General features: G+C 54.0%; 1 protein-coding gene and 1 long non-coding RNA gene across 3 annotated transcripts; one reads left to right on the top strand and one right to left on the bottom strand.

The window, feature by feature from the left end:
* Positions 1-205: 205 nt before the first annotated feature.
* On the bottom strand, positions 206-25,349 carry VWA1 (von Willebrand factor A domain containing 1). Of its 2 annotated transcripts, none has more exons than XM_032131631.1 (7): positions 25,147-25,349; positions 14,735-14,855; positions 9,629-10,192; positions 4,418-4,696; positions 3,679-3,951; positions 2,465-2,734; positions 206-1,859 (listed from the first exon to the last, which is right to left on the bottom strand). In XM_032131631.1, exons 2-7 carry the CDS (start codon positions 14,805-14,807, stop codon positions 1,819-1,821), a joined length of 1,500 nt encoding a protein of 499 aa, XP_031987522.1. In that variant the 5' UTR covers positions 14,808-14,855; positions 25,147-25,349; the 3' UTR covers positions 206-1,818. The 2 variants fall into 2 exon arrangements, with proteins under 2 accessions (XP_031987522.1, XP_031987521.1); XM_032131630.1 differs by lacking the exon at positions 25,147-25,349 and adding an exon at positions 14,933-15,347.
* LOC116454715 lies at positions 15,719-17,587 on the top strand. Its single transcript, XR_004244184.1, has 2 exons — positions 15,719-16,042; positions 17,300-17,587. It is a non-coding gene; the product is annotated as an uncharacterized LOC116454715 (long non-coding RNA).
* Positions 25,350-27,985: the final 2,636 nt, after the last annotated feature.

Raw genomic sequence — 27,985 nt, 5'->3', positions numbered from 1 at the left:
ATTTTGAGGGATGGGGGTAAAGTTTTGTGTAAACCAGATTATGAAGTCACGGGTAAAACACTTCCCAGTCTTTTAAAATTATGGTGATTTAACAGGGTGATCTCAGAAGCTTTTCCCAACTTTTATGATCCTATGAATGCCAGCTTTTTTTGCCCTGGAACAAAACCCACAATTCACAGATTTGCCATCAAGCACAAAGGAACCATTCAGCAGCTCTTGTATTTATATTTAATTGTCTTCAAAAGGGTGTGTTACAACCGGGGGGATGACACGTTAATGTATTCATAAACTATGCAGGGAGTTGTGCAAACTTAATTTCTGTCCTACAGCAAGAACAAACAAAATCATCTCGTTGCATGAGCGGTTCCAGGGGCTTTATCATCCCTTCAAGCACAGGCTCCACTGAGATTAATCAGTCACAAATGCACATTCCAAAGGAGGACACAAATCACGTGAAAATCTCTTTACAGAGTTAATGAGTGACTCACCTCTCTTCTATCCCTCTCTCCTGGACAAGACAGCCCAAGGAAAACGCTCCATAAAGGTGGAGATGAAGGATTCAGCTCTCAGGAGACAAGGTCAGGGATAAAAGTTCCTCTCAGCTGTGAAAGGAGCTGTTTTAAGAAGGGTTTGTGACGCTGCATGGGGCTCTCCAACAAACAGCACAGCTTCAAAAACAACTTCCACATGTAGGACAAATAAGCAATAAACTTAAAATAGAGCAGGTGTTACTGAGGGAGGGTGTTCCCACTGATGCTGGGGTTTAGCAGAGAACTATCTACATTTCTTTACAGCCCTAAGCCCTGAACTTTGAAACCATTTGCTTGGTCACTAGGTATTTATATTTAATTTGTCTTTCTTTTTTCTCCCAGCTCCCCTTTCCAGAGTGGCGTAGCGACAGCGAGTTCAAGCCTGGGGCCGAAAGGGAAAGAATCAGATTTACTCTTCTCCCTTAAAACCCCTCATTTTTAAGTGTTGCTCAAGCTTAGCACTGGGTGGAAGCCCAAGACAAGACACCAGAGATGTGCTGAGAGTGTTCAGAGTGCAGAGGAATGATAGTGCTGGAGACTTACTGCCTGTAATTAGTCACAGAACAAGCTAATTAATCTCCATGAAGACAGCAGGAGTCCCATTTGGTGAAAAGAGGTTGCAGGAATGCCAGAGCAACCCAGTGCTGATGATCCAGGCAGGACCACACTGGTGTTTGAATGAGAAACAAAAATAACTGCTTTAGATGGTCTTGTCTGGCTTTTCTGGACTCTCGGCTGCTCCCTGAGGGCTGAGAGCCCTGCAGGGACCTGCTGGGGAAGCACATTCCCAGGATTTTTGAGTTTCCTGCTCTCTCACACTCCAGGTTCCCTGGCTGTTGGCAGCAGGAATGGATTTGGCCACGTGGAATCTTTCTGAGTGCCCTGGATGGAAGGCCAGGGCAGTGAACAGTCAAGTCCTGAACGTGCTCAGAAGCTGCAAAAATGAAACTGTCTCGACCTTTAATAAATAGAGAACAGGCAGCAAGCAAGCCATAGTGAGGATCCACCACTTTGCCTTGTGTTTGTTATTTGTCAGGCGTGTTTCTACACAGTGGGTACAGATTTGGCATCTTTTAGTCAGAGTGGTTGCTCCATCCAGCCAAGCCAAGCCTTCGAGCTTTGGGAGAGCTTGGCTGGGGACAGACTTTGGGCTGGACAAGCAGGACACCTCAAGGGACAGCACAGGCTGGGAGATGAGGGGTTTTCCTCCCCTGACTCCTCCTTTTCGTCCAAGTCCTTGTCCAAGCAAGATCCCTTGCTCTGCTGGGAATCAGCTCGCTCCACTCTGTCACGCTCTCTGCGTGTGCCTGTATCCTTGGGCCTCTGTAGCTGGAAGAACACAAGGAACATCATGTCAGCTTTATCCACATCTGAGTCAGAGATCTCACCCCCGTGGGCATGTTTACTCTCACTCCAGCCCCTTGCTGGGAAAAAGGGGCTTCTGTTTAGCTTCTGTATAGCTCCTGGTTAGTTTTACTCCATCCTATCAGGAATCCTTTAACGTCCCTCACAGAAAGTGGTTTGTGGGCAGCAGAAGGAAGAAAGAAGAAGTGTTGTGTCTTAGTAACACATCTTTAACAGTGGCTTTAATAGCTGCCTGTCCCCTGGAAAGTGAAGGGCAACCAAGGCTTCAAATGACTTTTAAACAGCACTTTCCGATGCCCATGCCAGCTTTTAGCCTTATCCCCACCCTTGTTATCCCAAAGCAGCTCCAGGACTGTCTCCACTGTACACTTTTTCCCTCCTGCCTGCAATCAACTCCACTAGGAGGAGTCTTAACTCCTAAAAATGGGGGAAAGAGCCCAACTTCGGTCAGTCCCTGTGGGGAAGCAAGACAGGTGATGAGCACAGAATATCCCGGCCCTGGAGGCTCCTCTGTGACCTCAGGGCTTCTCAGGATCCTTGTTTAAGGACGTGCCTCGCCCCCAGCTCACCTGGCTGCCTGTGCACGGTGCGGCAGAGCCTCTTGCCGGGCTGGTTCCTGTACACGGGCTGGACGCACACCTTGCCGGTGGTGCCCGAGGGCAGGTCGGTGAGCAGCACGCTGTGCACCTGCGGGGACACGCTGAGCACCGAGGAGGGGCCGCTCTGCCGCCGGCACCGCACGCGGTAACCCAGGACCGCCCCGTCGGCAGAGTCCCAGGAGGCTTTCAGGCTGCTGGGACCCACGTCCTCAAAGCGGAGGTGCCTCACCTTGGAGCCCTCTGGGGAGAAAAGATCCGTGTTGCTGCAGGACGTCGTGCCAGGGTGATCCCTACAGTTCCCTGCTCCCTGTGCCTCCCGAGGGGAATGCTGCCAGCCAGCCTGGGCTTTGGTGTAGGGATAAAATCACACTACATATCCCCACTGAAGGAGCTCGGCCTAATTAGTCCTTAACTTTGCCCTGGTACCAGCATAAGATGCTTTTTTTCCACACTGTTAGACACTGGCAGTCACATCCCACGCCCTCAGCTGTGTCATCCCCTGAGCTCCTCATTCTTGAGTCCTGATAAGAGCCAGACTTTGCCTCCTGCAATATCTTCCCAGGTACTTCTTAGAGCACAAGGTTCTGCTCATTAAACTTCTGCCCCTCTGATGCCAAGTCACACCAAGGAACAGGCACAGAGGGGACAGGAGGGAAGGGCACTTCTCTTTCTTCTTTATTCCCCAGCAGGCTGGGGATGCTGTTTGAGGCCTTTTTTTCTTTAAATGTTCATATTTCCTCCCAAATGCACACTTAGAATCATGGGACCACGGAATATCCCAAGCTGGAAGGGATCCACAAGGATCCAAATCCTGGCTCCACACAGGACACCCCAGTAATCCCACCTTTCTTCTTTGGGGAGAAGGGTTTGTGATGCTTCATGGGGCTCTCCATCTTCTATCTTCTCTCTTCTTTAGGGAGACTCCTGGATCTCCAGGCCTGGTTGTGACTGCAGCAGCAGCTCGGCCATACCCCATTGCAGCTGTCACTGTGTGTGTCTGGTTCTCCTTTGGCCCTTACATATCAGCTACATCCCAATGGCACATCCAGAGCTGCTCATGCAGCTTTCCCCTGTTATCCCACCCCAGTGACTGGATTCACGGACTCCTCTGTCCTCACATAGAGGCAGGTGACCCTCTAGGGACACTCCAGGGACTCCTTGTGCTGCCACTTCCCCTCGCTCACCTTCCTGGGTGCAGGCTTTGGCTGACAGGGATTTCTCCTTCCCAGATCTATAGATTGCAGTCACTGTCACCAGGTAGGTGGTGTTGGGTGCCAGGTGCTCCACCACGGTGCTGTTGTGCCTCCCATCCACCTCCAGCACCTTCACTGAGTTCCCTGGGAGTGGCCCATACAGGACCTGGTAGCTGACCACGCTGTCCAGCACAGGAGCCCAGCTCACGTGGAAGCTGTGTGGCCCAGACTCTGAGATGAGAACCTGAACTGGGCTGATTTCCTCTGGAAGCAATGGAAAGAGATGTGAATGAGGATGTAATGAGTGTTACTGACCTGCACCATATTGGGCTTGAGTGATGTGGCATTAAAATCAACCCAGCAAGCGGGTGTTGATACTCCTCACACAGCTCAGCCCAAAGAAAAGGGTTTCTCTACCTGGGCAGAACAACTCAGCCAGAACTGTTCTTGTGTGCAGAAAATTAATATTGTGTACAAGTCCACCTTGACTTTGCCACCCCTGCCCAGGTTTTCAGTTTGACACCTTTTTCCAGGCTGCTACCCAGCATAAATCTGAGTTATTTTCTGCACAGAGAAGCTGCTTCTTGCTCCGAGTGCTCCCCCTCTCCTTCCCTCTCAAACCCTTACGTCGTTCCAGCACCCTCCATCTGCACCTCCTGCCTCAGGTAGGAGACAGGGATCATCTCCTTGTCCCCAAGGAGGGAATGTGTCCAAGCCATGCCCATTTTACCTGCCAGTGTCGTGACCCTTGTGGTCTGGGTGGGGAAGTAGTGCACGTTGGATTCAGGAATCAGAGCCACCTCATAAGTGGTTTCTGGTGCAAGGTCGCTGAGCACGAGGCTGGTGTGAGCCCCAGACACCTGCTGTGTCCTCTTCCTTGCCAGGTCAGCTGCTGGGGCATATTCCAGGGTGTAGTAGCCAGTTTCCTGGGAGAGAAGTTTGGGCCACAGCAGGCGGAAGCTGCTCGAGGTGATGTCTGTGGCATGGAGCCGGTTGGCTTGGATGACATCTGGAAGGGGGACAATGGCCAGAAATCACTGCTGACATCAACACCCAGAACATGGAGCACCTGCAGTCCCAGCCCTTCTGGATGTGAGATGCAGCTGGCAGCATCAGTGTCACCAAATCCCTGTGGAAATCACCCACCAGCGAAACCAAACCACTCAATTCCTGTGTATGAAGCAGCCCAGAGTGTGAAGAACTCCATTTCTCCCTGCTCTCTGCCAGTGCCCAGTGACCAGGAAGAAAGGGCAGCAACAGGGGACTGCCCAGCACTGCTGAGCCAGCTGGACCCATCCCAGCTGAGGTCACTCCTTGCAGGGCTTCACAGAGCTCCGTTGTTCGGTGACATTCAACACTCAGAGCCCTCTTGTGCCACCTCACCTCTCCCTGCCCCTGCACAGAGGCTTCTCTTCAAGGCTTGTGCTACCTTTGAGTTCCAGACCCCAAAGGCCAGGCACAAATACCTCTTGTGATGCTGGGCAGTTCCCTCAGCTCCCCCAGCTCCCTCTGCTACTTGACCCTTCCGATATGCATGCCCTTCCAAGCCTATTTTGGGCTGAATCCCACTGTTCTCTGGTCTTCCAGAGGGGCAGAAACACACAGGACTTTGTTTCTAGCACCAGGGAAATGACATAGGAAGACAGGAAGATGCTCTTCTGTTTTTAAAGGATTTTTAGGAGCAGCCTGAGCTTTGAAGTGCTCCTAAATCCTTAAGATAGAACCTTCCAGCTCATGCTCACAGAGCTCTCTCTAGGTAGTCCTCACTGGCTCCCCATTGCACAGAGGTAAAGGGAGGCACAGAATTCCTCCCAAACCTGCAAGATGGGGCTGCTTTGCACTCCCAGACTTGTCCTTGAGCCGGGAGAGGATCAGCTCTCCTCCTCCGAGCTGCTCCGAGGCCCTGCCAGCTTCCCTGTACCAAATAAAACAGCCTCAGTTTTTCCTCTGAGCTGTTCCCTGGCTCTCCCAGGCAGGCAGGAACATTTCCCTGCTCCGTGCCCTGCCTGCTCCCATCCCATCCCATCCCATCCCATCCCATCCCATCCCAGCCAGCAGCACTCCACCCACTCGGAGGGTGGGAGGCAGGATCAGGAGTCCTGGGGCACTGCACCCTTCTGTGAGCCCCACAAACACCAGGGGCCAAGCCACGAAGGAACAGGGAGCACAGGAAGGGCCTCAGTCCTGCCAAAAATCCTGCCAAAAGCTCAGGGAATGGAAATAAGTGAGCTTGGAGGCAAGGACACTGTGAATAAATGGGGCAGAGCAAAGGACGGAGGGCAGGAAGCCCACAGTGAACAGCTCTGCTCCTTGTTGCCAGACCCCAGATGCCTTCAGCATACAAAGAGGGCAATAAACCCCAGAAAACAGATGTCCACAATGTGCTTCCCAGCCCCTCTGTTCCCAGAGGGAAGCAGCAAGTTAATATCCTGTGCTGGACCCAGCCAGTGCCTGCCTGGTGACACTCAGGGACAGCTTGTGACACACTTTCCCTCCACCTCCTGCCTCTTGGTGACTCGAGACACCACTTTGCAGCCACCAGTTTGTTGGCATCCTGTGAACTCTGCAGAGGTCAGGATCAGACTTGCAGGAATGCTGCTGGTTTCATGATGAGGGTAGGAAATGCAGCCAGGCAGGAGAACCTGTCCTGATCTGGGTCTGTGGTCGCCCCTCTGAGAAGCTGCAGCTGGGATTTGGCACAAATCACTCAGGTTTCCTGGTTCTACTTCCCTGCTTTGATATGAATGGGGGGAAAGTTCTGATTCTGGGAGAGGGGACAACACTTCTCCATCGCCAGGGTGGACATTCAGGGTCTGAGATCACCCCCTCTGCTCACCTGCTTGGACTCAGTGCCAGGTGAGGACATCAGAGCACTCCAGGCTCAAAGCTTGCACTGCAGCAGGAGTCACCCAGGCCCTCGTTTCAGATCAGGAATGCATTGCCCTGAGCACGTGTGGGACGTGGTGATGTTTGGGGCCTGCTGGGCACGCAGGCTCCTGCAGAGCTTGGCTCAGGAGGTGGTGCCAAAGGCTGGAACAAGTCAGCAGCCTCAGCTCAGCTGGGCTGAGTGCAGAGCGGGTGGCTGCAGGCACAGGACCTGATGTCACCTCACAGGAATGCCTTGGTTTCACAACACTGGGGGGTCCTTCCCCAGGACGAGAGCACCAAAAGCCGTATTTTGGGTACAAATAAGATGCAACAGAAGGAGCCTGAGCTCCTCCACAGCCTGAGAACCTTCCCTTACTGCTGAGAAGGGTGGAGATCCCTGCCAGGAGCCAGCTGTGCCATAGCCAGGCTGGCTGGGAGCTGTGGCCTGCTGCATTCTGCAGAATTCTTCCATGTGCCAAGGAAAAACAGGCAGTGGACACACCCATCCATCCCCAGCCCCCGTCCTGCACCCCTGCACCGAGCAGCAGCAGCACTGCAGCTATTTCAGGTCCACCACATCTCAGGAGTCTCTCCCTGCAGAGATTGAGGCTTCTCAGCCCACCTGAGGCAGCAGCAGCAGCTTGGCAGGAACCCCTGCTGGAATATCTATGGAGCAGGCACAAACACCTCATTCCTGGGAAGGAGATGGAAGGAGGAGAGCAACTCTTGACAAAGCTTGTTTGTGCCTCTGCGAAAGCCTCCACTGTTTTTTAACAGTAGCAGGAGATGAAGATAAGAGAGCAGTGATAACCAAACCAGTCTGGGCCATTCCAGAGCTGGAAAGGCCTAATTCCTGCGTGCCAAGGATCCTGCCTGTCCCTGCTATCCCAGGAGGGGTGGTGATTGAGGGCTGCCTCCTCCAGGTAGGGAACAGTGGATTTAAGTGGCTTTATTAAGGTGCAATCAGGTGCTGTGACCAATGTCTGGCACTTTGCTTGAAGCACCAACTGCTGGATTCACGTGGGAATCTCACCTTCCATTAAAATCCCAGCCTGGCAGATTTTAGACCTGCTGGATGCCCAGAATACTGCCCTCAGGCACAGCAGGGTAGTTGTGACCTTTGCAGATCTTGTGATCTTCAAGACAGCCTTATCTGCAGGAGAATTCTCATTTTTTTGGGAAGCTATTTTGGATTCAGGATGCACTAGACACTAAATCACCACTGAAACAAAATCCCTGGGGCTCTGCGGGGTGGCTGGGCCAGGAGGAGAGCTGATGGTGCTGCCCAAATCTCATGTGGGAGAGAAATGGGTGTTTTTTGGGGGAGAACACAGTCCCTGGGAGTGGTTTTTCAAATGATTGTGATTGGAAACAGGAAGGAGTTGCTGCACACAGAGGATTCTGTGGAAAGGGTTACTGGGACACTGAAACCAGCTCCAAACCACCTCACACAGCAGAAGTCAAGGAAGGAAATCAGGATTTCCAATGGAGAGAGAACCTCCAGAAAAATCTGTGGGAAGTCTGCAAAGTCACAGTAACTCCCTCAGCATTCCAAACAAATCCAGAGGCATCTGGGAGGCTGAAGCAAACCCCAGGGGCAGTGCCCCTGGCAGTGCCCTTGGCTTCCAAAGCCTTTCCTGAGGCCTAGATCATGGCTTTGGGTCTCCTCAGAGCCTGTCCTAAGGCCCAGACCATGGCTTTGGGTCTCCTCAGAGCCTTTCCTGGGGTCCAGACCGTGGCCTTGGGTCTCCTCAGAGCCTTTCCTAAGGCCCAGACCATGGCTTTGGGTCTCCTCAGAGCCTTTCCTAAGGCCCAGACCATGGCTTTGGATCTCCTCAGAGCCTGTCCTAAGGCCCAGACCATGGCTTTGGATCTCCTCAGAGCCTGTCCTAAGGCCCAGACCATGGCTTTGGATCTCCTCAGAGCCTGTCCTAAGGCCCAGACCATGGCTTTGGGTCTCCTCAGAGCCTTTCCTGGGGTCCAGACCATGGCTTTGGGTCTCCTCAGAGCCTGTCCTAAGGCCCAGATCATGGTTTTGGGTCTCCTCAGAGCCTTTACTGGATGCTCTAAAAACCTGGAGTGCTGAAAACCCCAGTCTGCTGCTTGTTCCCTCTCACAGCAACCACCACAGGAACACAGAGGTAGCACTTGGCCTGCTGAGCCCAGCGAGGCAGGGCTGGGCTGTTCTTCCAAGGGCTGTGCTGGCCAAGTCAGGCCATGGATCTGGCGGATGTGGAACGTGTTATAACAGGGGATTTATGGAACAAAAACATTCCTTTCCTATAGTCTCAATGCTGACAGCAGGCACCATCTTTAATTGTGTTTTGTAAGAGAACAACTGCAGGAGTTGGAGATCTCAGCCCTTGACGGTGTATTTAGGGAGTCAGATCTGTCCTAGGCAAGAGCTGGAGGGAGCTGACAGGACCAGATCCTTGCCAGGCACACAAATCCCATTTTGGATGTGTTCAACACGTTTGTGTTCCTCCACCTCCATCAGCTGGCACAGAGCCAGGCAACATTTTAGAGAAAAAAAAAAAATCACCCTGAATGTGAAAATCAACTCAAGGAGCTCAGGCACTTTGTTTCCACCATCAGCAGCCTCTTGCTGAGGTGAAATCATTGCTTTTTGGGAAACCTTTGGTTAACAACCTGTGCAGGTGGGGGCATTTTCCTGCTCTGCCTGGGTTGTGCAGATGCCTGACCTGCATGACTCATTCCAAAGACTTGTGGGGTTTTTAGGAATTCAGGTATTTTGCTGCCCGAGTTCCTCATTCCCAGCTGAACTCCTCACAAACACAAGTTCATCTCACCCACAGCTCTGCAGAAGGGAATTTGTCCCATTCAGTCAGATATTCCAAGGGGAATATATTTGTCCCACACCTCCCAGAACCTTGGTTTATACTTGCACCTGTAGCATTGTGGACAAACCCCCCCTCAGTTTGCCAGAACAGCACTTTTGGGTCAGGATGACCACTGATTTTGGGAGATTCTCCCACTGCCCACCCCACAGAGCCAAACACGAACCTATCCTCAGCCCTGCTGCCACCTCCCAGTGCCCCCCACCCCAGCCTACCTAGGATGCCATCCCTGAGCTCCTTGGTGATGATGGGCAGGTCATCCACGTCCACAAAGTGCAGGTGTTTGTCCGAGGGCTGGCTGGCAGCAGCCGAGAGCTCCAGGAAGTTGCTGCGGCCGGTGCTCACGATGAACACCGTCACCCCCATGTCCTTCAGCAGCTGCATGGGCTCCGAGATGTCATCCGTGGAGAAGCCATCTGTCACCCACACCAGCACCTTGGGCACGTCTGGCCGGGCCCCAGCCTCGCCACTGAAGAGCTTTTCCTTGGCGTAGCTCAGCGCTTTGCCCGTGTTGGTGTCACCCATGAGCTGCCGCGTGTCCCGGATGGCTTTTCTCAGGGTGCCACTGGTCAGGTACTGGTCAAACGGGAACTCCATGGTGGGCGTGGTGCTGATGTGGATGATGCTGGTCTGGACGTCCCTGGGGCCAAAGGTGAAAGGGTGCAAAAGGTCCCACATGAATTCCTTGACCCTGGAGAACTCATAGTGGGAGACACTGGCAGAACTGTCCAGCAGGAAGAGGAGGTCCCCCTCTGTGTTGGAAATGGGTGGCTGGGGACCTGGTAGGGGAGAGAGAGGGAACAGCGTTAGGAGAATGGTGTGAACCCAAAACCTGCACAGGCACGTGCTAGGAAAGCTTGGTTATCTTGTGCCAAATCCCAGGATTCAGGGAGAGGTGCTGGCTGAGACGGCAGAGGCACAACGGATCTCTGGGAACAACAGGAGAGATCAGACAGAGCCTTCAGGAATGGGGGAAGTTAAAGATACCTGGAGGTGATTATTTACAAGGGCATGGAGTGACAGAGTGACAGGGCAAGCTTCAAACTGACAGGGAGGAGGCTTGGATGGGATATTTGGAAAAAATTCTGTGAGGGTGGTGGGGCCCTGGCACAGGGTGCCCAGAGAAGCTGTGGCTGCCCCTGGATCCCTCGAAATGTCCAAGGCCAGGGTGGATGGGGCTGGGAGCAACCTGGGATAGAGGAAAGTGTCCCTGCCCGTGGTAAAGAGTGGAATGAGATGATCTTGAAGGTCCCTTCCAACCCCAACCCTTCCCTGATCCTGTGACCAGGCTGGAGAGACCTGCAGCCCAGCTGGATGCCAGCCAGCTCCGTGTGACCCAGCACAGCTCACCCTGTGCCACAGACACTCCCCCGCAGCGCCCTGGCGCTCAGAGCCGAGCAGAAAACGAAAGTGAAGTCCAGGAATGACCACATCACCCAGCGGAGCTGAACTGTGACCGCACAGGTCCCTGCTCCTGGATCCCAGAGCTCCCAGTGGCATTCCAGCAGGGCTTTGCTTCGTGCTGCTGGCTGCACAAAGCAAGGCAAACCACGGCTCTGAGCTCTCCCCTCTGCTGGAAGGAGGACAAGCCACTGGTTTGGCTGGCAGGACACGGGGAGAGATCTTGGCAACGCGGGGTTGTTCTTCCCTCTGCTCCTCACCGGTTTGAGAAGTGTCCCTCGCTTCCTAAATGTTGCAACAAGCAGCTGGGAGAGCTTCTGGCACTGGCAGGGCAGGGATCAATGGCCAAAGGACGCTGCTTGCAGCAGTAAACAACAGGGTCATGTGCACAAGCACTGGGAGGGGAATTGGGAATCCACCCCGAGGGAGCAGAAATCCAGCTGCTGCCAGAGCTACCTGCATGGAGAACACCCGGGTGAGCACAGTGTGAGACACCAGAGAACAGAGGAGACTCACGGCTGTGTCCTTCTGTCTGTACCCTGCAGCTCTGGGGCACCCAGAGAGCCAGGCATCCCATTAGCATCCCTTACTTTTCCCCATCACTCACTGCTGGGAATAGCTGTGTTAATTAGGAAGAGCCCCAGTCTGCCACCACAGGGTTCTGCCTTGGTTCACAAAGCCAGCAGCTAAACCCACCGGCGGACAGGGGTGTATTTTGGAGCTGAAGGGACCCTCTGTGGGTGGAGCAGACGGCTTCTCCTTCATTCGAACACCACCCCACCTGTAACACCCAGTCCTGCCTGAGATGGAAACAAATTCCTCCCATTCAGCAGAAAGAATCCATAAAAAAATCGAGACAAAAGCTCTCCCCCCCATCCGGAATGTGGCAACACTTAAAAAGTGACTGGACACTGCATTGTCCCCCCGTGCAGGTCCAGGCTTTCAATTCCCTCATCCTTCCTTCTGCTCCTTGTCCTGCATCCAGTACAAACATGCCATCCATGCCAGAGGTGGGGCCGTGGAGGTTTGGTACCAGCAAATCCCTGCTTACGAAAGCTGCTGCTGTTTTCAGGCACTTTCCTCACTTTACACCTCTTGGCATGGTGCCAGATGAGGATTTCTCACTCTCCAGGGGGGATTTGGAGGGAAAGGGGCATCCATGAGCACTTCCCTGCCTCCTGAACTGCCAGGAATAACTGCAGACCTCATCACTGCGCTCTGCCTGAGCCTGGGGAGTGACACGGGACACGTGGCAGGGTCCTGTTGTCACTCCCTGCGTGATGCCCGGTCAGTGCACTCGGATCAGAAGTGTTTTGAAGGGCTGGAGATGGGAGCAAAATGTCACTATGGAAACACAACGCTGCCTGCTGGCTTTTCCAGGAGGAAAACAGCTGGCCAGACTTCCCCGTGATGCTGACAGGAGACATCCGCTCGCAGAGCTCCCCGCGCTCTCAGCTGGGAGCTGAACACACTCCACACGCCTGATTTACACGGGCTTGGAGCTCGTGGGGCTCAGTTACAGCCAAACCAGATCATGTCCTGTCTGGCTTAACTGTGTTTGACATCCTACGCTCGTCTTCTCCTCTCGCTGCTTGGCCACGCAAGGGAAAAAGTTCTGCAATGAGAGGGAGGCAGGAGGAACTGAGGAACACAGGCTGAGCTTCCCTGTGGCCCCTCTGGATCACAGTGAGAGGCAGGAGGAGGAAGGCAGCACCTCTCCCTGGCAGAGAATTGTCCCCCCAAGCCACCCAGGAGGGGTTTTACATTTCCAACCACGCCACAGGCCCCATGGGAGATGGGGAGGTCACCTGCGTGATGAAGGGCTGACATCCACCTAGCACAAAATACTTGGGTGGTTAAAAGCCTTTGGAGGCTCCAGCTCACCCATGGCAGAGTTCAGGCTGAGAAATGGCCCTTCAGACAAATCCCAACAGCAGGAGGGGAGCTGTGCTGCCACCTCTCATGATCTTTCCATGAGTTTCACTCTCTCTGCTGTCCTGGGATTGTGGAATTGTGCCAGTGCTTCAGAGGGCAGTAAGTGCAGGGTCCCCACAAAGTGTGTATGGATGGGCCATGTCTTTATTTTTCACTCACAATACCAACATCCCCATCATTTTCTGCTGGTGCCAGCCCAGGAGACAACGATCAAATTCCATTTATCCAAACCCAAACTATCAAAAGGTTGTACTTTACACTGATGCAGCAGAGATCTGAACCTGGACCCCAAGAGGGAATTGGGGGAATTGGTGATTCTGCCTTGGCTTTGTGCACGAATCCAGTACCCATTGTCCAGAACAATCCAATCATTCCTGAGCGTGTGGAAGCATCAGTGGCCACCCAGCAGCTTCCTCCCTTTGCCCACTGCACATCACTAACACACACACTTTGCCTCTGGAGCAGGGCACAGTCCCTCTGGAATGCCACGGCTGGCTTTGTCACACACCCTGAAGCTCTGAGCATTGTTTAGAGCCTGGGTTGGGAAAATGCCACAAAATCCCGGGGCAGCAGGATGGCAGGACAATGGGAATAGCTGCTGCCTGGGTGGACTTGGAGCGCTGGGACAATGCCAGGAGCAGCAGCACCAGTCCTGCCCCAGGGTGAGACACCGAGGGACAGAACCCAGCACCCTGTGAGGGGTCTGAGCCCCAGCCCCAGGGTGGGACACCGAGGGACAGAACCCAGCACCCTGTGAGGGGTCTGAGCCCCAGCCCCAGCCTGGGACACTGAGGGACACTGAGGGACACTGAGGGACAGAACCCAGCACCCTGTGAGGGATCTGAGCCCCAGCCCCAGCCTGGGACACTGAGGGACACTGAGGGACACCAAGGGACACCGAGGGACAAAACCCAGCACCCGGTGAGGGGTCTGAGCCCCAGCCCCAGCCTGGGACACTGAGGGACAGAACCCAGCACCCGGTAAGGGGGTCTGAGCCCCAGCCTGGGACACTGAGGGACACCGAGGGACACCGAGGGACACCGAGGGACAGAACCCAGCACCCTGTGAGGGGTCTGAGCCCCAGCCCCAGCCTGGGACACTGAGGGACAGAACCCAGCACCCGGTGAGGGGTCTGAGCCCCAGCCCCAGGGTGGGACACCAAGGGACAGAACTCAGCACGCTGTGAGGGATCTGAGCCCCAGCCCCAGCCTGGGACACTGAGGGACACTGAGGGACACTGAGGGACAGAACCCAGCACCCTGTGAGGGATCTGAGCCCCAGCCCCAGGCTCTCTGTGTACCAGCAGCACAGTCAGACCCCAGCAGTCCGGGCTGCAGAGTCTGAGGAGCTCCTGTCCAGGCAGACACGAGTTCCCTGTCCTTTCCCAGGTGCAGTGAGAACCAGACACAACCTGCAGCCACAGGTTCTCCCCTGGTGAGCACAGGGCAGGACAAAACGAATCGCGGCAGCTCAGCCACCACGACGTGGGATGAGTCCCTGCCCAGGGACCAGGAATGAGACATCCATCTCCTCCACGTCCCTTTCCCCGCTGTCAGCTCTGCAGGACTGCCCCATTCTCATTTTCCATGAGCAGTATCCAAGAGAAAGCGTTTTAAAGAGGAGCTGTAATGATTGAATTACAGAGATTAGCAAGAGAACATCGTGTTAATCACTAGCTTGACTTCTCTCAGTGCCTGTCCCCCAGTCCAGCGAGGAGGGAGGACTTTCTCCATATGATTTACTCTAAATTCTGCAAATTTGTGAAAGTTTGCTTTTCCCCACTGGAAACAAACGCGACAGAATTACTTTCTAACAGGCAATTGCAGACAGGTTTGTTTCTTGTACACAAGTACCTCTAAACACCTAAAGCAGCACTGTAGCCTCAGCTTTTATTCTGAAAAGGGTTTGCGAGGAGCTCTGAGGAGCAGGAGGCATGAAATGGGGTAAAGTACCGCAGGAACGCCTTCGCCTTTGCAGGCACTCACCTGGCTCAGGTGTGTCCTGTCCTGCAGCAAACCGCAGCCACAGACCAAGGGAGAGCACTGCCTTGGCCAGCATGGCAAAGCCTGGTCCTGGGCAAACTACCTTAAATCCGCCAGCTGGGCTCTGTGGAGGCAGAGGAAAAGCTTGAGATCAGTCATAGTCCGGATCCACCAGATCCCGGCGCGATCCCACTTCCATGCCTTGAGATCTCCGCCCGCTCCCCGCCGTGTGTTTTCCTGGGCTGTGGTGCGAGCTCTGGCTCCTGGAGGCAATTCTCCTTCCTCCCCCCCCACTCCTTTTAGAGTCATAAATCCATCTTGACAGGAATAGCTGGAGGAGAGGCACACGCAGCGCTCCTGCCGCTCTTCCTCTGCCGAGTTAAGCTTGCCCCAGGAGCGGGGGTTCGCTGTGTGCAGCTGGGGCTGGTTTGGAAAATATATCCCTATAGATAAAACTTTGGCCCTGCGAGGCACTGGCAGCAGGCCAGTTACCGGGAGGGGAAGAAAAAGGAAAGAAAAGCTGCAAGAAATCCAAAGCTCTCCGCTCTGGAATGAGCTGGAAGAAGGAAAAACACGTTTATAAAGGCAAGAAAGAGTAGAAAGGCTGGGGAGCTGCCCTGCCCTGGGAATATTGGCTAATCTTCTGGGAGGAGCATTCCACAGGTCCTAGTGCTACCCTCCCACGGGCTAGGGGACACCCGGAGCCTGTGTCCCCTGGGGAAGGGCTGCTGGGGTCACCAAGGCACCCAGAGCCTGCGAGAAGGGGCTGCTGGTGGTGGGAAAGGGCAGGGAGCAACATTGGGAATTGCAGCTGGCACAGGAACAGCCCAGGGATCATCTCCCTCAGCGTGGAGTTAAGTACGGACTCGAGTCCGGGGTTCTGGGGGAAAGGGGGCTCACAGCCTAAAGATAAACCCATGATTAGCCTCTCAGTGGATGAGGGGAGAGGAGCAAACACCAAAGACCCCGAGGTCCAGCTTCTCCGTGCCCCTGTGTGCAGGGCATTTGTGCCAGAGCATAAAGAAATCAAACCCAATCCCCCTTCCCGTGCCTGTCCTGCTCTCCTTGCATCTGCACTTGGCTCCCACTCATCAGGTGAGGTGACAACAATTCCCTTTCCTCTTTCCACTGTAGGTTTTTGCCTCTGGACAGGTCCAGGATGTTACCAGCGGAGGGAAAAGCTGGAAAATTACATCCAGTTATGAAGAGATCCATCGATCATCATCTCCTTAACACGGGGAGTGACCAGCAGGCCAGGCTGAAAGGCAGCAAAGAAGGGATGTCTGGAAGCTTTTGGGATTTTGGATACTGGTGAGCAATATTTCCTCCAATTTTATTTTCTCTCCCCCTGGGAACTGTAAAAAAAAACATTAGGGGCCAAGGAGAGCACAGAGTGGAAAAAAGTTGTATCCAAACTCATCCACCAAATGGAAAGTCACAACAGGCTGGAGATCCAATTAAAACCCATGGATTCAGACAGCTGAGGGCACTTGTTTGTGTTCCCCTCCCAGTCTGGGACCCATCTGCATCCCGAGGGAGCTGACAGCACCAGGCTGTTCCATAACTCAGTCCATGCAGCCCTGTGGTGGTGCCAGCCTCACCCAGGGGTCCATACAGGCTGGAATCAGCATTATCCCAGGTTTTAAGGGAATGGGATATCCCTGCTCTCACTCTGAGATCCCCTTCCTGAGGCAGGGAAGCTCCAGGCTCTGGTGGCAAAGGAGCTTCCAGGGGAAATCCCACAGCAAAGCAAATCCCACAGCAAAGCAAATCCCACACGGTCTGATCCCCCAGTCTGAGCAAATCCATCCATTCCTGCTGCACAGATTCCCACTCGATTCAGGGGCTGCTGCATTGACCAAGAAGGAAAAATGTTTTCCAAACCCCTGCTGAGTTCAGAACTTTCCCAGTCTCATCCTGGTTCTCTGCTGGTGTTTCTGTCCTTGCTGTTCTCCCACTGGCTGGATTCTGGAGCTGGGACATGGCAGGGGTGGGCTGGAGGAAGCAGGGAATGGAGGTAATGGAAGGAAATCATCTCCATGTACCCACCTGCCCTAGCCAAGGGCTCGGGATGTGCATCTGAGAGCCCTGAAAGCCAGTCCCAGCACATTTCCAGCCCATTTTCTCAGCCCATTGTCGCCCATTTTTCTTTGTCCCATTGCAAATCCGCTTGCTTCTCATCAGCTGACCCAGACATCCACCTGCTCCCATCCCATCCCATCCCATCCCATCCCATCCCATCCCATCCCATCCCATCCCATCCCATCCCATCCTACCCTCCTTCTGCCCCATCTTCAGACCCATCCAGAGCCCCTTGATTAGGGTTGGTGGATACATGGAGATGATTTCCTTCCATTACTCACTTCCCAAGGAAGTGTTGCTCATCTCAGAATAATTCCCTGGTTTTTTGCCAGTTTATCCCTGAGGATGCCATTCCCACCCTGGAGCCTGGAGACACTTCAGCCTTTATCTCCCTCTAAGTCCTGCTGGGATAGGTGCAAGCAGGAAAAAGCAGCCTGGAAAATAATTAGATCTTAAAGGGTTTAGGGTTATTTTTAAACTTTACAGGAACTGGCAAATCCTGTTTCCAGTAAGCCTGGTGCCTGTGCTTGTGCTGATTCTTTCCTGGATGCATCATGCACTCTGGAGCCAGAGGTGCCACTCCAGATTTGCTCCTGTTGAAATCTCAGCTTCCCATCACTTCTAAGCTCAAATTCTCCACCTGCCATGGGTTTGGCCAAAATTCCCTCAGGGTGATCCCCTTCTCCCTGTGCCAAGCTGCAGAACAGCTCAGGAACAATGGATAATTGTAAGAAAAAACCTAAAAAAACCCAAATAAAACCACCACCAACCAATCAACCGTATTTTGATCGTGATGTTGCTGGGGCTCAGGTATTTTGTAGAGCCCTCAGTGCCTGGGAAGGTTTTGGAGGTTTTTCTGCAGCTGCCGCGACGTTCCGGGGATGTAAACAATCCCCAATTTCTGAAGAGATGCAACATCCTCTTCTCTGAGATGAATTCCTGCAGCTGGAACAAACAGGCTTTTGGGAACACAGCCTTGTTTGAGCTCCACATCTGCGGGTTTGTTTGGAGGGGTATCTATATATGGCAGTTTGGAAATTCCCCGTTTGGAAAGGAAGCAAAGCAGCTTTGGGGGGGTGAGGAGGGTGAAAACTTCCCCTGGAACTCCAGGGAAGGCTTGTGCAGCCCCAGCACAGGTGGGAAGTCACCCAAGGAGCTGGGAATCCAAGTGGACAGATTGGGCTGGAAGTCCGGCCCTTGCCCAGCTCTTATCAGCCCAGTTGTGGCTCAGAGGATGCTGAGAGCAACAGAAATACCAACATCAACTCCAGGTTTTCCCCCAAAATGACCAGGAGCAGCTCATCCAATGTGTTTCACACTTAATTTCTGCTCAGCTGCAGGCTTGTGGCTGAAAGGCACCAAGTTCAACTCCTTGACCCCGGCAATGCCAGCCTGACTTCCAGCCCGGGGTCAGGCCTCACGTCTGCCACTTCTCAGTTGTCTCTGTGCCACGTAGGGCTCAGCCTCGAGTCATCTCTTATTTTCATTTGACTCCAAAGACAAACTACAAAAATAGATGTGTTTACTCGCAGCATGCCCCAGGTTTATGTTTCTCAGAAGATAAGCAGTGCTAGGAATGACTCCTCAGTGAGGTAAGGCCTAGCTTATAGATGATCTCTTTTATCCCAAAGCTCCCTAAAAAGCCACGCAGCACAAGAACTCAGCCACTTCTGGGCTGAAGAGCAGCAGCCTGAGCTCTGAGCCCTGACTTCTGGGTGCCTCAAGGCCAGGGATTTAATTTTCTCCTTGCTCCTGCCTGGCACTGCTGTAATTCCACAGCTGGAGCAGAGAACCCCTCACAGGGCAAACCAGGAGAAACAGCAAAGGACAATGTGGATCATGTCTCTCTCAGGGGCTCCTGGATCTCTCCTGTTGTCAGGTAGGTCAGAAATAGCCCAGTTCCTGTGAGGGCTGCCCTGGGTGTGCAGCAGCTGAGCTGGGAGCTCTGGGGTTGTCAGAACTCATCCCCCACCCCTCTGCAGAGATGCCAGTGCTGTCCTCAGGCAGGGAGGAGCTGGCAGGGAGATCTGTGCCTCTGCTTCACCCTCGGCTTTCCCTCAGCCAGGACGAGGAGGAGGAGAAGCCTGGGAAACACTGATCCCCAAATAACCAGGCAGGACACAGGCCCAGAAACACTGACCCCCAAAAAACCGGGCAGGACACAGCCTCAGGAACACTGACCCCCCAAATAACCAGGCAGGACACGGCCTCAGGAACACTGACCCCCCAAATAACCAGGCAGGACATGGGCCCAGAAACACTGACCCCCCAAAAAACCAGGCAGGACACAGGCCCAGAAACACTGACCCCCCAAATAACCAGGCAGGACACAGGCCCAGAAACACTGACCCCCCAAAAAACCAGGCAGGACATGGGCCCAGAAACACTGACCCCCCAAATAACCAGGCAGGACACAGCCTCAGGAACACTGACCCCCCAAATAACCAGGCAGGACACAGCCTCAGGAACACTGACCCCCCAAAAAACCAGGCAGGACACGGCCTCAGGAACACTGACCCCCCAAATAACCCGGCAGGACACGGCCTCAGGAACACTGACCCCCCAAATAACCAGGCAGGACACGGCCTCAGGAACACTGACCCCCCAAAAAACCAGGCAGGACACAGCCTCAGGAACACTGACCCCCCAAAAAACCAGGCAGGACACGGCCTCAGGAACACTGACCCCCCAAATAACCCGGCAGGACACGGCCTCAGGAACACTGACCCCCCAAATAACCCGGCAGGACACAGCCTCAGGAACACTGACCCCCCAAAAAACCAGGCAGGACACGGCCTCAGGAACACTGACCCCCCAAAAAACCGGGCAGGACACAGGCCCAGAAACACTGACCCCCAAATAACCAGGCAGGACACAGCCTCAGGAACACTGACCCCCCAAATAACCCGGCAGGACACAGCCTCAGGAACACTGACCCCCCCAAATAACCAGGCAGGACACAGCCTCAGGAACACTGACCCCCCAAAAAACCAGGCAGGACACAGCCTCAGGAACACTGACCCCCCAAAAAACCAGGCAGGACACGGCCTCAGGAACACTAACCCCCCAAAAAACCAGGCAGGACACGGCCTCAGGAACACTGACCCCCAAAAAACCGGGCAGGACACAGGCCCAGAAACACTGACCCCCCCAAATAACCAGGCAGGACACAGGCCCAGAAACACTGACCCCCCAAATAACCAGGCAGGACATGGGCCCAGAAACACTGACCCCCCAAAAAACCAGGCAGGACATGGGCCCAGAAACACTGACCCCCCAAATAACCAGGCAGGACACAGCCTCAGGAACACTGACCCCCCAAATAACCAGGCAGGACACAGCCTCAGGAACACTGACCCCCCAAAAAACCAGGCAGGACACAGCCTCAGGAACACTGACCCCCCAAAAAACCAGGCAGGACACGGCCTCAGGAACACTGACCCCCCAAATAACCAGGCAGGACACAGCCTCAGGAACACTGACCCCCCAAATAACCAGGCAGGACACAGCCTCAGGAACACTGACCCCCCAAAAAACCAGGCAGGACACGGCCTCAGGAACACTGACCCCCAAAAAACCAGGCAGGACACAGGCCCAGAAACACTGACCCCCAAATAACCAGGCAGGACACGGCCTCAGGAACACTGACCCCCCAAATAACCAGGCAGGACACAGCCTCAGGAACACTGACCCCCCAAATAACCAGGCAGGACACAGCCTCAGGAACACTGACCCCCCAAAAAACCAGGCAGGACACGGCCTCAGGAACACTGACCCCCAAATAACCAGGCAGGACACAGCCTCAGGAACACTGACCCCCCAAAAAACCAGGCAGGACACAGCCTCAGGAACACTGACCCCCCAAATAACCCGGCAGGACACAGGCCCAGAAACACTGACCCCCCAAATAACCAGGCAGGACACAGCCTCAGGAACACTGACCCCCCAAAAAACCAGGCAGGACACAGCCTCAGGAACACTGACCCCCCAAAAAACCAGGCAGGACACGGCCTCAGGAACACTGACCCCCCAAATAACCAGGCAGGACATGGGCCCAGAAACACTGACCCCCCCAAATAACCAGGCAGGACACAGCCTCAGGAACACTGACCCCCCAAAAAACCAGGCAGGACACAGCCTCAGGAACACTGACCCCCCAAATAACCAGGCAGGACACAGCCTCAGGAACACTGACCCCCCAAAAAACCAGGCAGGACATGGGCCCAGAAACACTGACCCCCCCAAATAACCAGGCAGGACACGGCCTCAGGAACACTGACCCCCCAAATAACCAGGCAGGACACAGCCTCAGGAACACTGACCCCCCAAAAAACCAGGCAGGACATGGGCCCAGAAACACTGACCCCCCCAAATAACCAGGCAGGACACGGCCTCAGGAACACTGACCCCCCAAATAACCAGGCAGGACATGGGCCCAGAAACACTGACCCCCCAAATAACCAGGCAGGACACAGCCTCAGGAACACTGACCCCCCAAAGCCAGGCAGGACACAGCCTCAGGAACACTGACCCCCCAAAGCCAGGCAGTACACAGGCCCAGGAACACTGACCCCCCCAAAAAAACCAGGCAGGACACGGCCTCAGGAACACTGACCCCCCAAATAACCCGGCAGGACACAGCCTCAGGAACACTGACCCCCCCAAATAACCAGGCAGGACACGGCCTCAGGAACACTGACCCCCCAAATAACCAGGCAGGACACAACCTCAGGAACACTGACCCCCCAAAGCCAGGCAGGACACAGCCTCAGGAACACTGACCCCCCAAAGCCAGGCAGGACACAGGCCCAGGAACACTGACCCCCCCAAAAAAACCAGGCAGGACACGGCCTCAGGAACACTGACCCCCCAAATAACCCGGCAGGACACAGCCTCAGGAACACTGACCCCCCCAAAAAACCAGGCAGGACACAGGCCCAGCCGCCCTGGAGTGTCCAAAACTCCCCCAAATCCCAGAGTCAGTGCAACCCCACCCCAACAGCAGGGCAGGGGGACAGAGATGAACTTCTGGAGCCTGAGGCTTTGCCAGACCCATGTTCCCAATCCCTGTTTGCAGTGACAGAGCTGCCATAAATAAATGGGTGGGTGTTAGACACAAAGATCTGATTCCAGAGTGCCAGGAACTGCACAGGAGTGAGGGTACAAACATGGCTGAGCCCCTGAATGCCCCGAGCAGAGACCTGCTGGGTCTTTAGGACCAGCACCTCTTTCCAAAGACTGCAAGACTTGTGTTGAAAGCTTCAGGAGGCTTTGGGAGGAGTGGCTGATTCAGATCCCAGATCCCCACAGCCTGGCTGAACCAACTTTTCCATGCAGCTCATAATTCCTTGGACTTAGCTGGGCACGAGTTTGACGGCTCTGAACAGGAGGGAACCTTTCATGTTTCTCCTTGAGAATCCCTAGCAGAGATTCTCCAAGATTTTGAATTCCTGCTTCATTTCCTTCACGAGACAGGATCTGACTGCCTTTCTCCCAGCTGGACCTCACTTTGCTTGCCAGGAACCCAAATAGCTCCGAAAATTGGACTCACTTCTAAGCAGTACAAGCGAGGTCTGCATGGAATGGTCAATTTTTAGCCAAGGGCTATTCTTCAGAGTGGATCATTTTCCTTATTGCTTGACTTCTTTGCCCTATCCCCATCCTGTTAGGAAAGCCCAGACGACTGGGAAAAGCCAAATTTAAGAGACTCTCCTTAGAACTGTGTTTCCTGAGGAATTTCCACCTACGTAAGGAGCTGCTGCTTCCCCTCGAACAGCAAGTTCTCAGCCTCTCTCAATAGTTGCAGTCTCCTACTTTGTCCATCTGGGAGAGAGAAAAAAACCAATTTGGAGCATCCTGCAGGGATGCAGAGGAGACTCCAGCATTTGGAGAGCCCTTGTTGGTCTGCAGGGAGGAGGCAGCACAGGAACAACCAAAGCAAAGGAGATCAGATTCCCTCCCCCAGGAGGCTGCCCTGGCATCTGTTTCTCTTACTTCACCTTCTGTCCCCAATTTCTGTGAATCCCTGCAGTAATTAGGGCAGATTTGCAGCCTCATACCACACTCAGGGCTCTGTCAGGGTGCTGGAGGGCTGAACTAACCCTGTCACGCCTTTTATCTGACCACAGCACTGTTCCATCCATCTCTGGCTCCTGTTTGAGGCAGTGGTGGCCTCAGGAGAGGCCATCAGGGCATTTTTCCCCTTCCCTGGAGCCACAACCCCTGGGTGGTCGGGAACAGAGCAGCCCCACGGGAGAGCTGCTGCTGCCATCAGCTGCCTTTTAGGTGTGCTCTGTTTTTAGGGGACTGTGCAAATCCTGCCAGGTTCTGAGCGCGCTGGGTGGGGGGAAGCAGCAGGGACAGTGATGGATGGGTCTCCGAGCACCCATCAGCCCCACATCCAGCCACAACAGGAAAGGGAAGCAGCGTGGGGCTGGGAGTTCCCATCGGGAGAGGCTCCTGGCCCCCTCTGGAAGCGCAGCTGCAGCAGAGCTGGCCAAGCTCTGCTCCTGCTCTCAGCCTGGAATTCAGATTGAGGCCGATTTTCCATCAGCCTCACACCCAGGTGACAGCTCCAGCCTCTCCACTCCCAACTCTGCAGCCTCCTCCTTCTTCGCTGGGACCAGGGAAGCTTCACTTTAGGATAAATCCGGCCCTAAAGCTGCCACGCTGGGGTGGAACAGCTCCAGCACCACTGTGGCTGCAGCAGAGGTGCAAACTGGGCCAGTCTGGGACAGAGATTTCCATTTATCTCCCTGCTCCAGGCTGCCAGAAAGGCACCAACCCTCATTTTCAGGGTTTATAACAGAGCTGCCCCTAAGGTAGCCTTTGCTGAGGGCTCACTTTGCATCTGGGGCTTTTCAGCCCTTCTCAGTAAGAGGCACAAACATGTGAGCAGGAACAAAGCTCGGAGCACAACAAACAATCACCCTTTTTGTGTGAGGCCTGCGGGGCAGCTGGGGAGGGAGTGGGAGGGAAGGGAATGACTCCCTGTGCCGACAGCAGGGTTTCTCCAGCCCAGCTGACCTTGGCCAGCTCCCTCCCTGCTCCTGGAACATTTGGGAAGTTGTCCCCCCGTGCTGGTTTAGTGTCAGAGGGGGCACAGCATGGGATCAGCTCTGAGTCAGCTCCTCCTTCGAGGCACCAATTCTTCATTTTCCACGAGTTCAGCGAGTTCTAGAGGTGCAGGTGCCTTGTGGAGCCAGGCTTTGGAGCACAGACAGGATGGGACAATCAACAGGCTGCTTCTGAGGGCAAATCCTGCAGGAAAATCCTGCCTGGACATCAGCAGAGCCGAACATAAACCGCAGAGCCCCATTCCCTACGCCATCACCCAACCCCACAGACTTTCCATAAGGGAATCTGGCCATGGGGGAAGAGCAGGAGCCTCACTGGGTGGCGTTTGGGGACATCATCCTATGTTATCCACCTGGAATCATTCCTGGAAAGGGCCACGCTGAGCTCTGGGAGGGCAGGATGGAGTGGCTGAGTGAAATGTGGGACTAATGAGGGGGATGAGTCTTGCTGCCATCAGCAAGTTGCTGTTTCCAGTCAGAAGAAGGCAGATCAGAAATCCTGTTGGATAAACCAGCGCAGAGAATTGAGGGCTCTGCTGGGAACTGCTCTGCCTGACATCCATCCCTTCCTCACTGCCAGCCTCACATCCTCCCACGTCAGCCTGGGGAAATAGCTGCCATTCCAGCAGCTCATGGAGAAAGAGGTGGTTGGGTGTGTGCAGAGCCACCCAAACAATTCCCATCTCTTTTGGGGATAAGAGACTTTTGTTCCAGAGCCGGGTGCTGTAATTCCTGAACGATGAAAGAACAACCAGAGCACAAATATTCCCCCACAAATGAGTGTCACTGTCAGACAGGAATGTCCTCTCTGCTCTCCCCCCTTCCATGGGGACTCAGCTCCCTCTGCAAGATGAATTTGCTTTTTCAGCCAAGAGCCAAGAAAGAAGAGGCAGGTGATGTGAATGCAGAGCCCATCCACACTCCCCACTTCCCAGCAGGAAAGAGGAATCTAACAGAATCCAGTAAGAAACATTACTCAAGTAGGGAAGGAATTGAAGTCCCCTGTGAGGGTTCTGAACATGTGGAAATCTGCCACTGCAGCAAATTCCTCAAGAATGGCCTTAAAAATCCCCCCCCAAATGGGATGGGGCACTGGGAATGCCACTAAAAATTCTGAGAAATGGGAACAGCAACGGAGGAGCAGCTGCACCCACGCCAACACTGATCCTGTGCACTCAAATCCTGAAAATCTGCAGTTCCAGCTATTCCTCCCCTTCCCAGCTGCAGCCCTGAAGCAGGGAATGAAGGAGCACTCACCACCTCCACAGTCGTTTTCCCTGCTGGCTCTCAAAAGGACAACCAAAGCTGCCAAAGATATTTATATAAAAATGGGATGCAGGGTGGAAAACAAGGAGGAAAATCCTGCTGGAAATCTCAGGTGGTGCTGGTGCTGCTCAGGAGGGAAGCTGTGTTCGAACTGGGCTGCTCCAAGTGTGGGGCCTGCCCTGCTCCCTTCTCCCTGCTCCCTGGCATGGCTGTCCCGCAGAGGAAGTCTGGCAGATCCTGTTTTGCAGAGTTCTCCCACACATGGGGCTTTTTCTGCCTCTGCTTCGCTTCCTGGCACCTGTCAAGGACGTTGTTGTTGGGATGCTTTGCCAATAAAAGACACTCAGAGCTTCTCCTCCCATTTGTTCTCTCTCTTCCCTCATCTCCAGGACTGACAAACGCTTGGGAGGCCATGGTGAGCTGGGCAGGAATGGAGGGAACACCTGGAACAGGAGGGAGAGATCTTCCAGAGGGGTGAAAAAAGGAAAATTGATGCAGAATGGAACAGTGAAACTTTAAACAAAAGGGCTTTTTGCCTGCAGTCCCTCGGACTATCCATGTTAGTGCTTCCATCATGAATTCAGGCTCCCAAGACTTCTCTCCTTTCAGGGAATTCCCTACAAATCTCCAAAGCAGTGGTGGAATTCTGGGGGTTCTTCCCCCTTCTCTCCTGACCCTTCAGCCCAATCCATGGCAGGATGTGAGGGGATTGCTGCAGGTTTCACCAGCAAAACCCACAGTGTTTTCACCCCACACGTCAGAGCTCTGACCCTGCCCAGAATCCAGCATTTTTCCAGGATTGCAGATCAAAAAGCAGACGGTTTCAGTGCAGGGATTCCTGGAATCATCTTTTTTAGGGCTGATCGTTAATCAGGGGTGATGAGACTTTCCTGCGAGGCCGTTCTGCAAGGAGCACGGAAGCTGGAGCCTGAGCCATGCCATGGATCCTGCAGTATCCCAAATCCTTCTGGAGGATGCCAGCAGGAATGCAAAGTCCCTTTTGCCCCCATGATAGACCAGAATAAGGCACACAAGGGGTCACAAACCCAAAGTGTTTTAATTTCTGGTTGTGAACGATCCAGACGTGGGAGGAACTCCAACAGTGACCTCATGGAAATGTCTGGTGCCAGAGGAACACTTTGCCAGGCTTTGGAGGGAATTTTTCTCATCTCCAGAATGTTCATGGGGTTTTTCTGAACAGCCACATCCAGCAGGGCTGACAGGGAGATGCTGCATCTGTTTTGGCACAGCCGCTGCCCTGGGGTGCAACTCCATCATCCATGGATGGTTTTCCTCTCTCCTTCCAGGCTTTCCTGGGATAAAAAAGGGGACTTGCTGGCCTCCAGTTTTCCCCACTAATGACTATTAGTGGGAATCTGCCAGTTCCTGCGGAATGGCTCAGCACAAACATGGCTTTGCTGCTTCCTGGTGGAAATGAGGGAATTCTGCTGCTGCAGCATTTGTACGCCAAGAAATTTCCACCTGCTTTTTCCCAGCTCACAGGGCACAACAAACCCTGTCCCCCATCACTGCTGTCTCGATGAGACAACCCCAAAATCTCACCACACCTTTGCCAGCCACATTGGTGTGGCTAAAATCATGGCAAGGAGCAGCAAGATCTTAAATGATCAAAGCAAACACCAAAAAGCCCCGTGAACAAAGGGCCCTTCATCAAGGAACCGAGCAGCTGAGGTGAGTTCCACCCCCAGGACCTGTGCAATCCCAAGGAAAGCTGATTTTCCAAGTGCTGACAGGAATTGTCTGGCCCAGGTAAGCGGAGCCACGCCCAGGTAGTGAGAACAAACCAGAAGAATAACAGAGTTATTCACACCCTTATTCAGCTGAGTGACATCTTTAATTGCAGAATTTAAACATTGGTTTTCTGTCTTCCCCCTGTTCCTGTGGGATATGGAGTATGGAATCATGGATAAGCAGGAAATCAGGGGTTTGAATGAGCCCTCTCCCTGTCACCTGGACTAAAATGCTCTGGTGCTCCGAAGCACTGACTGGTTTCTTCTCTGTGCTTCATTTTCCTGTGGATTTCTGAGTATCTGGAGGGTTGTGACTCGAAGGAGTATCCCAAGCAGAGTGGATTTCCTGGTGCATCCAGCTGAGGCTGGGTCGGACTCCACAGCAAACGAAACGTGTCCGGCAGCAGGTGAAGGGCAGCTGGTGCCTGCTTGAGAGAAAAGTGCTCTTTGTCACAGCATCTGTCCCCAAAGCTGACACAATCCCAGCCTCCCTCTCCAGGGGTCGAGACCTCTGAGGGGAAAGGCAGCGTGAGAGAGGGGAGTCAGCTCCAAGAAGAAACAGGAGCTCTCCACAAGCAGTTTGGTTGGATTTCTTCCCTCCTTCCCACGCCCTGGTGGGGTAAAGCCCAAGCTCCTGGCAGGAGAGCCAGGCCCTGCACAGCTGAGCTCGTTTAGGGCAAGGATGGGGATGAGGAGTTTTGTTTGCCAGATGGATTCAGCAAACACTTGTTCCTCTCAAACACTGAGTGGGAGCAGAGGGGCTCTGTTTGCACCTCAGCAGCAGCTGGTGGAGGGAGGCTGAGGGATCCAGGATGGCCGAAGAGGTGGGACTCTAAATGTGAGGGTCAGCACAGCTAAAATAGACACCAAAAGGCCAAAAGGCAAATCTTTCCCAAATGTGCTGAGCAGAGCCTCAGCCTCAGCATCACAACAGGAGCTGAAACAGCCCTGACTGCTGAGGGGAAGCTGGTGAAGCACTTTTCAGGGACAAAGCAGATATTCCGGGCTTTCAGCAGCGAGAAGTCTGGAGGAAGTCTGCTCCCCTGGTTTCTAATTTTACTTCTGTTCATCTGTGTAGG

Source organism: Corvus moneduloides, chromosome 22 (genome assembly GCF_009650955.1).
Source record: "Corvus moneduloides isolate bCorMon1 chromosome 22, bCorMon1.pri, whole genome shotgun sequence".
Lineage (NCBI taxonomy): Eukaryota > Metazoa > Chordata > Aves > Passeriformes > Corvidae > Corvus > Corvus moneduloides.
Note: the sequence above shows the minus strand (reverse complement) of the source record. Positions and strands in the feature narration are given on the sequence as shown.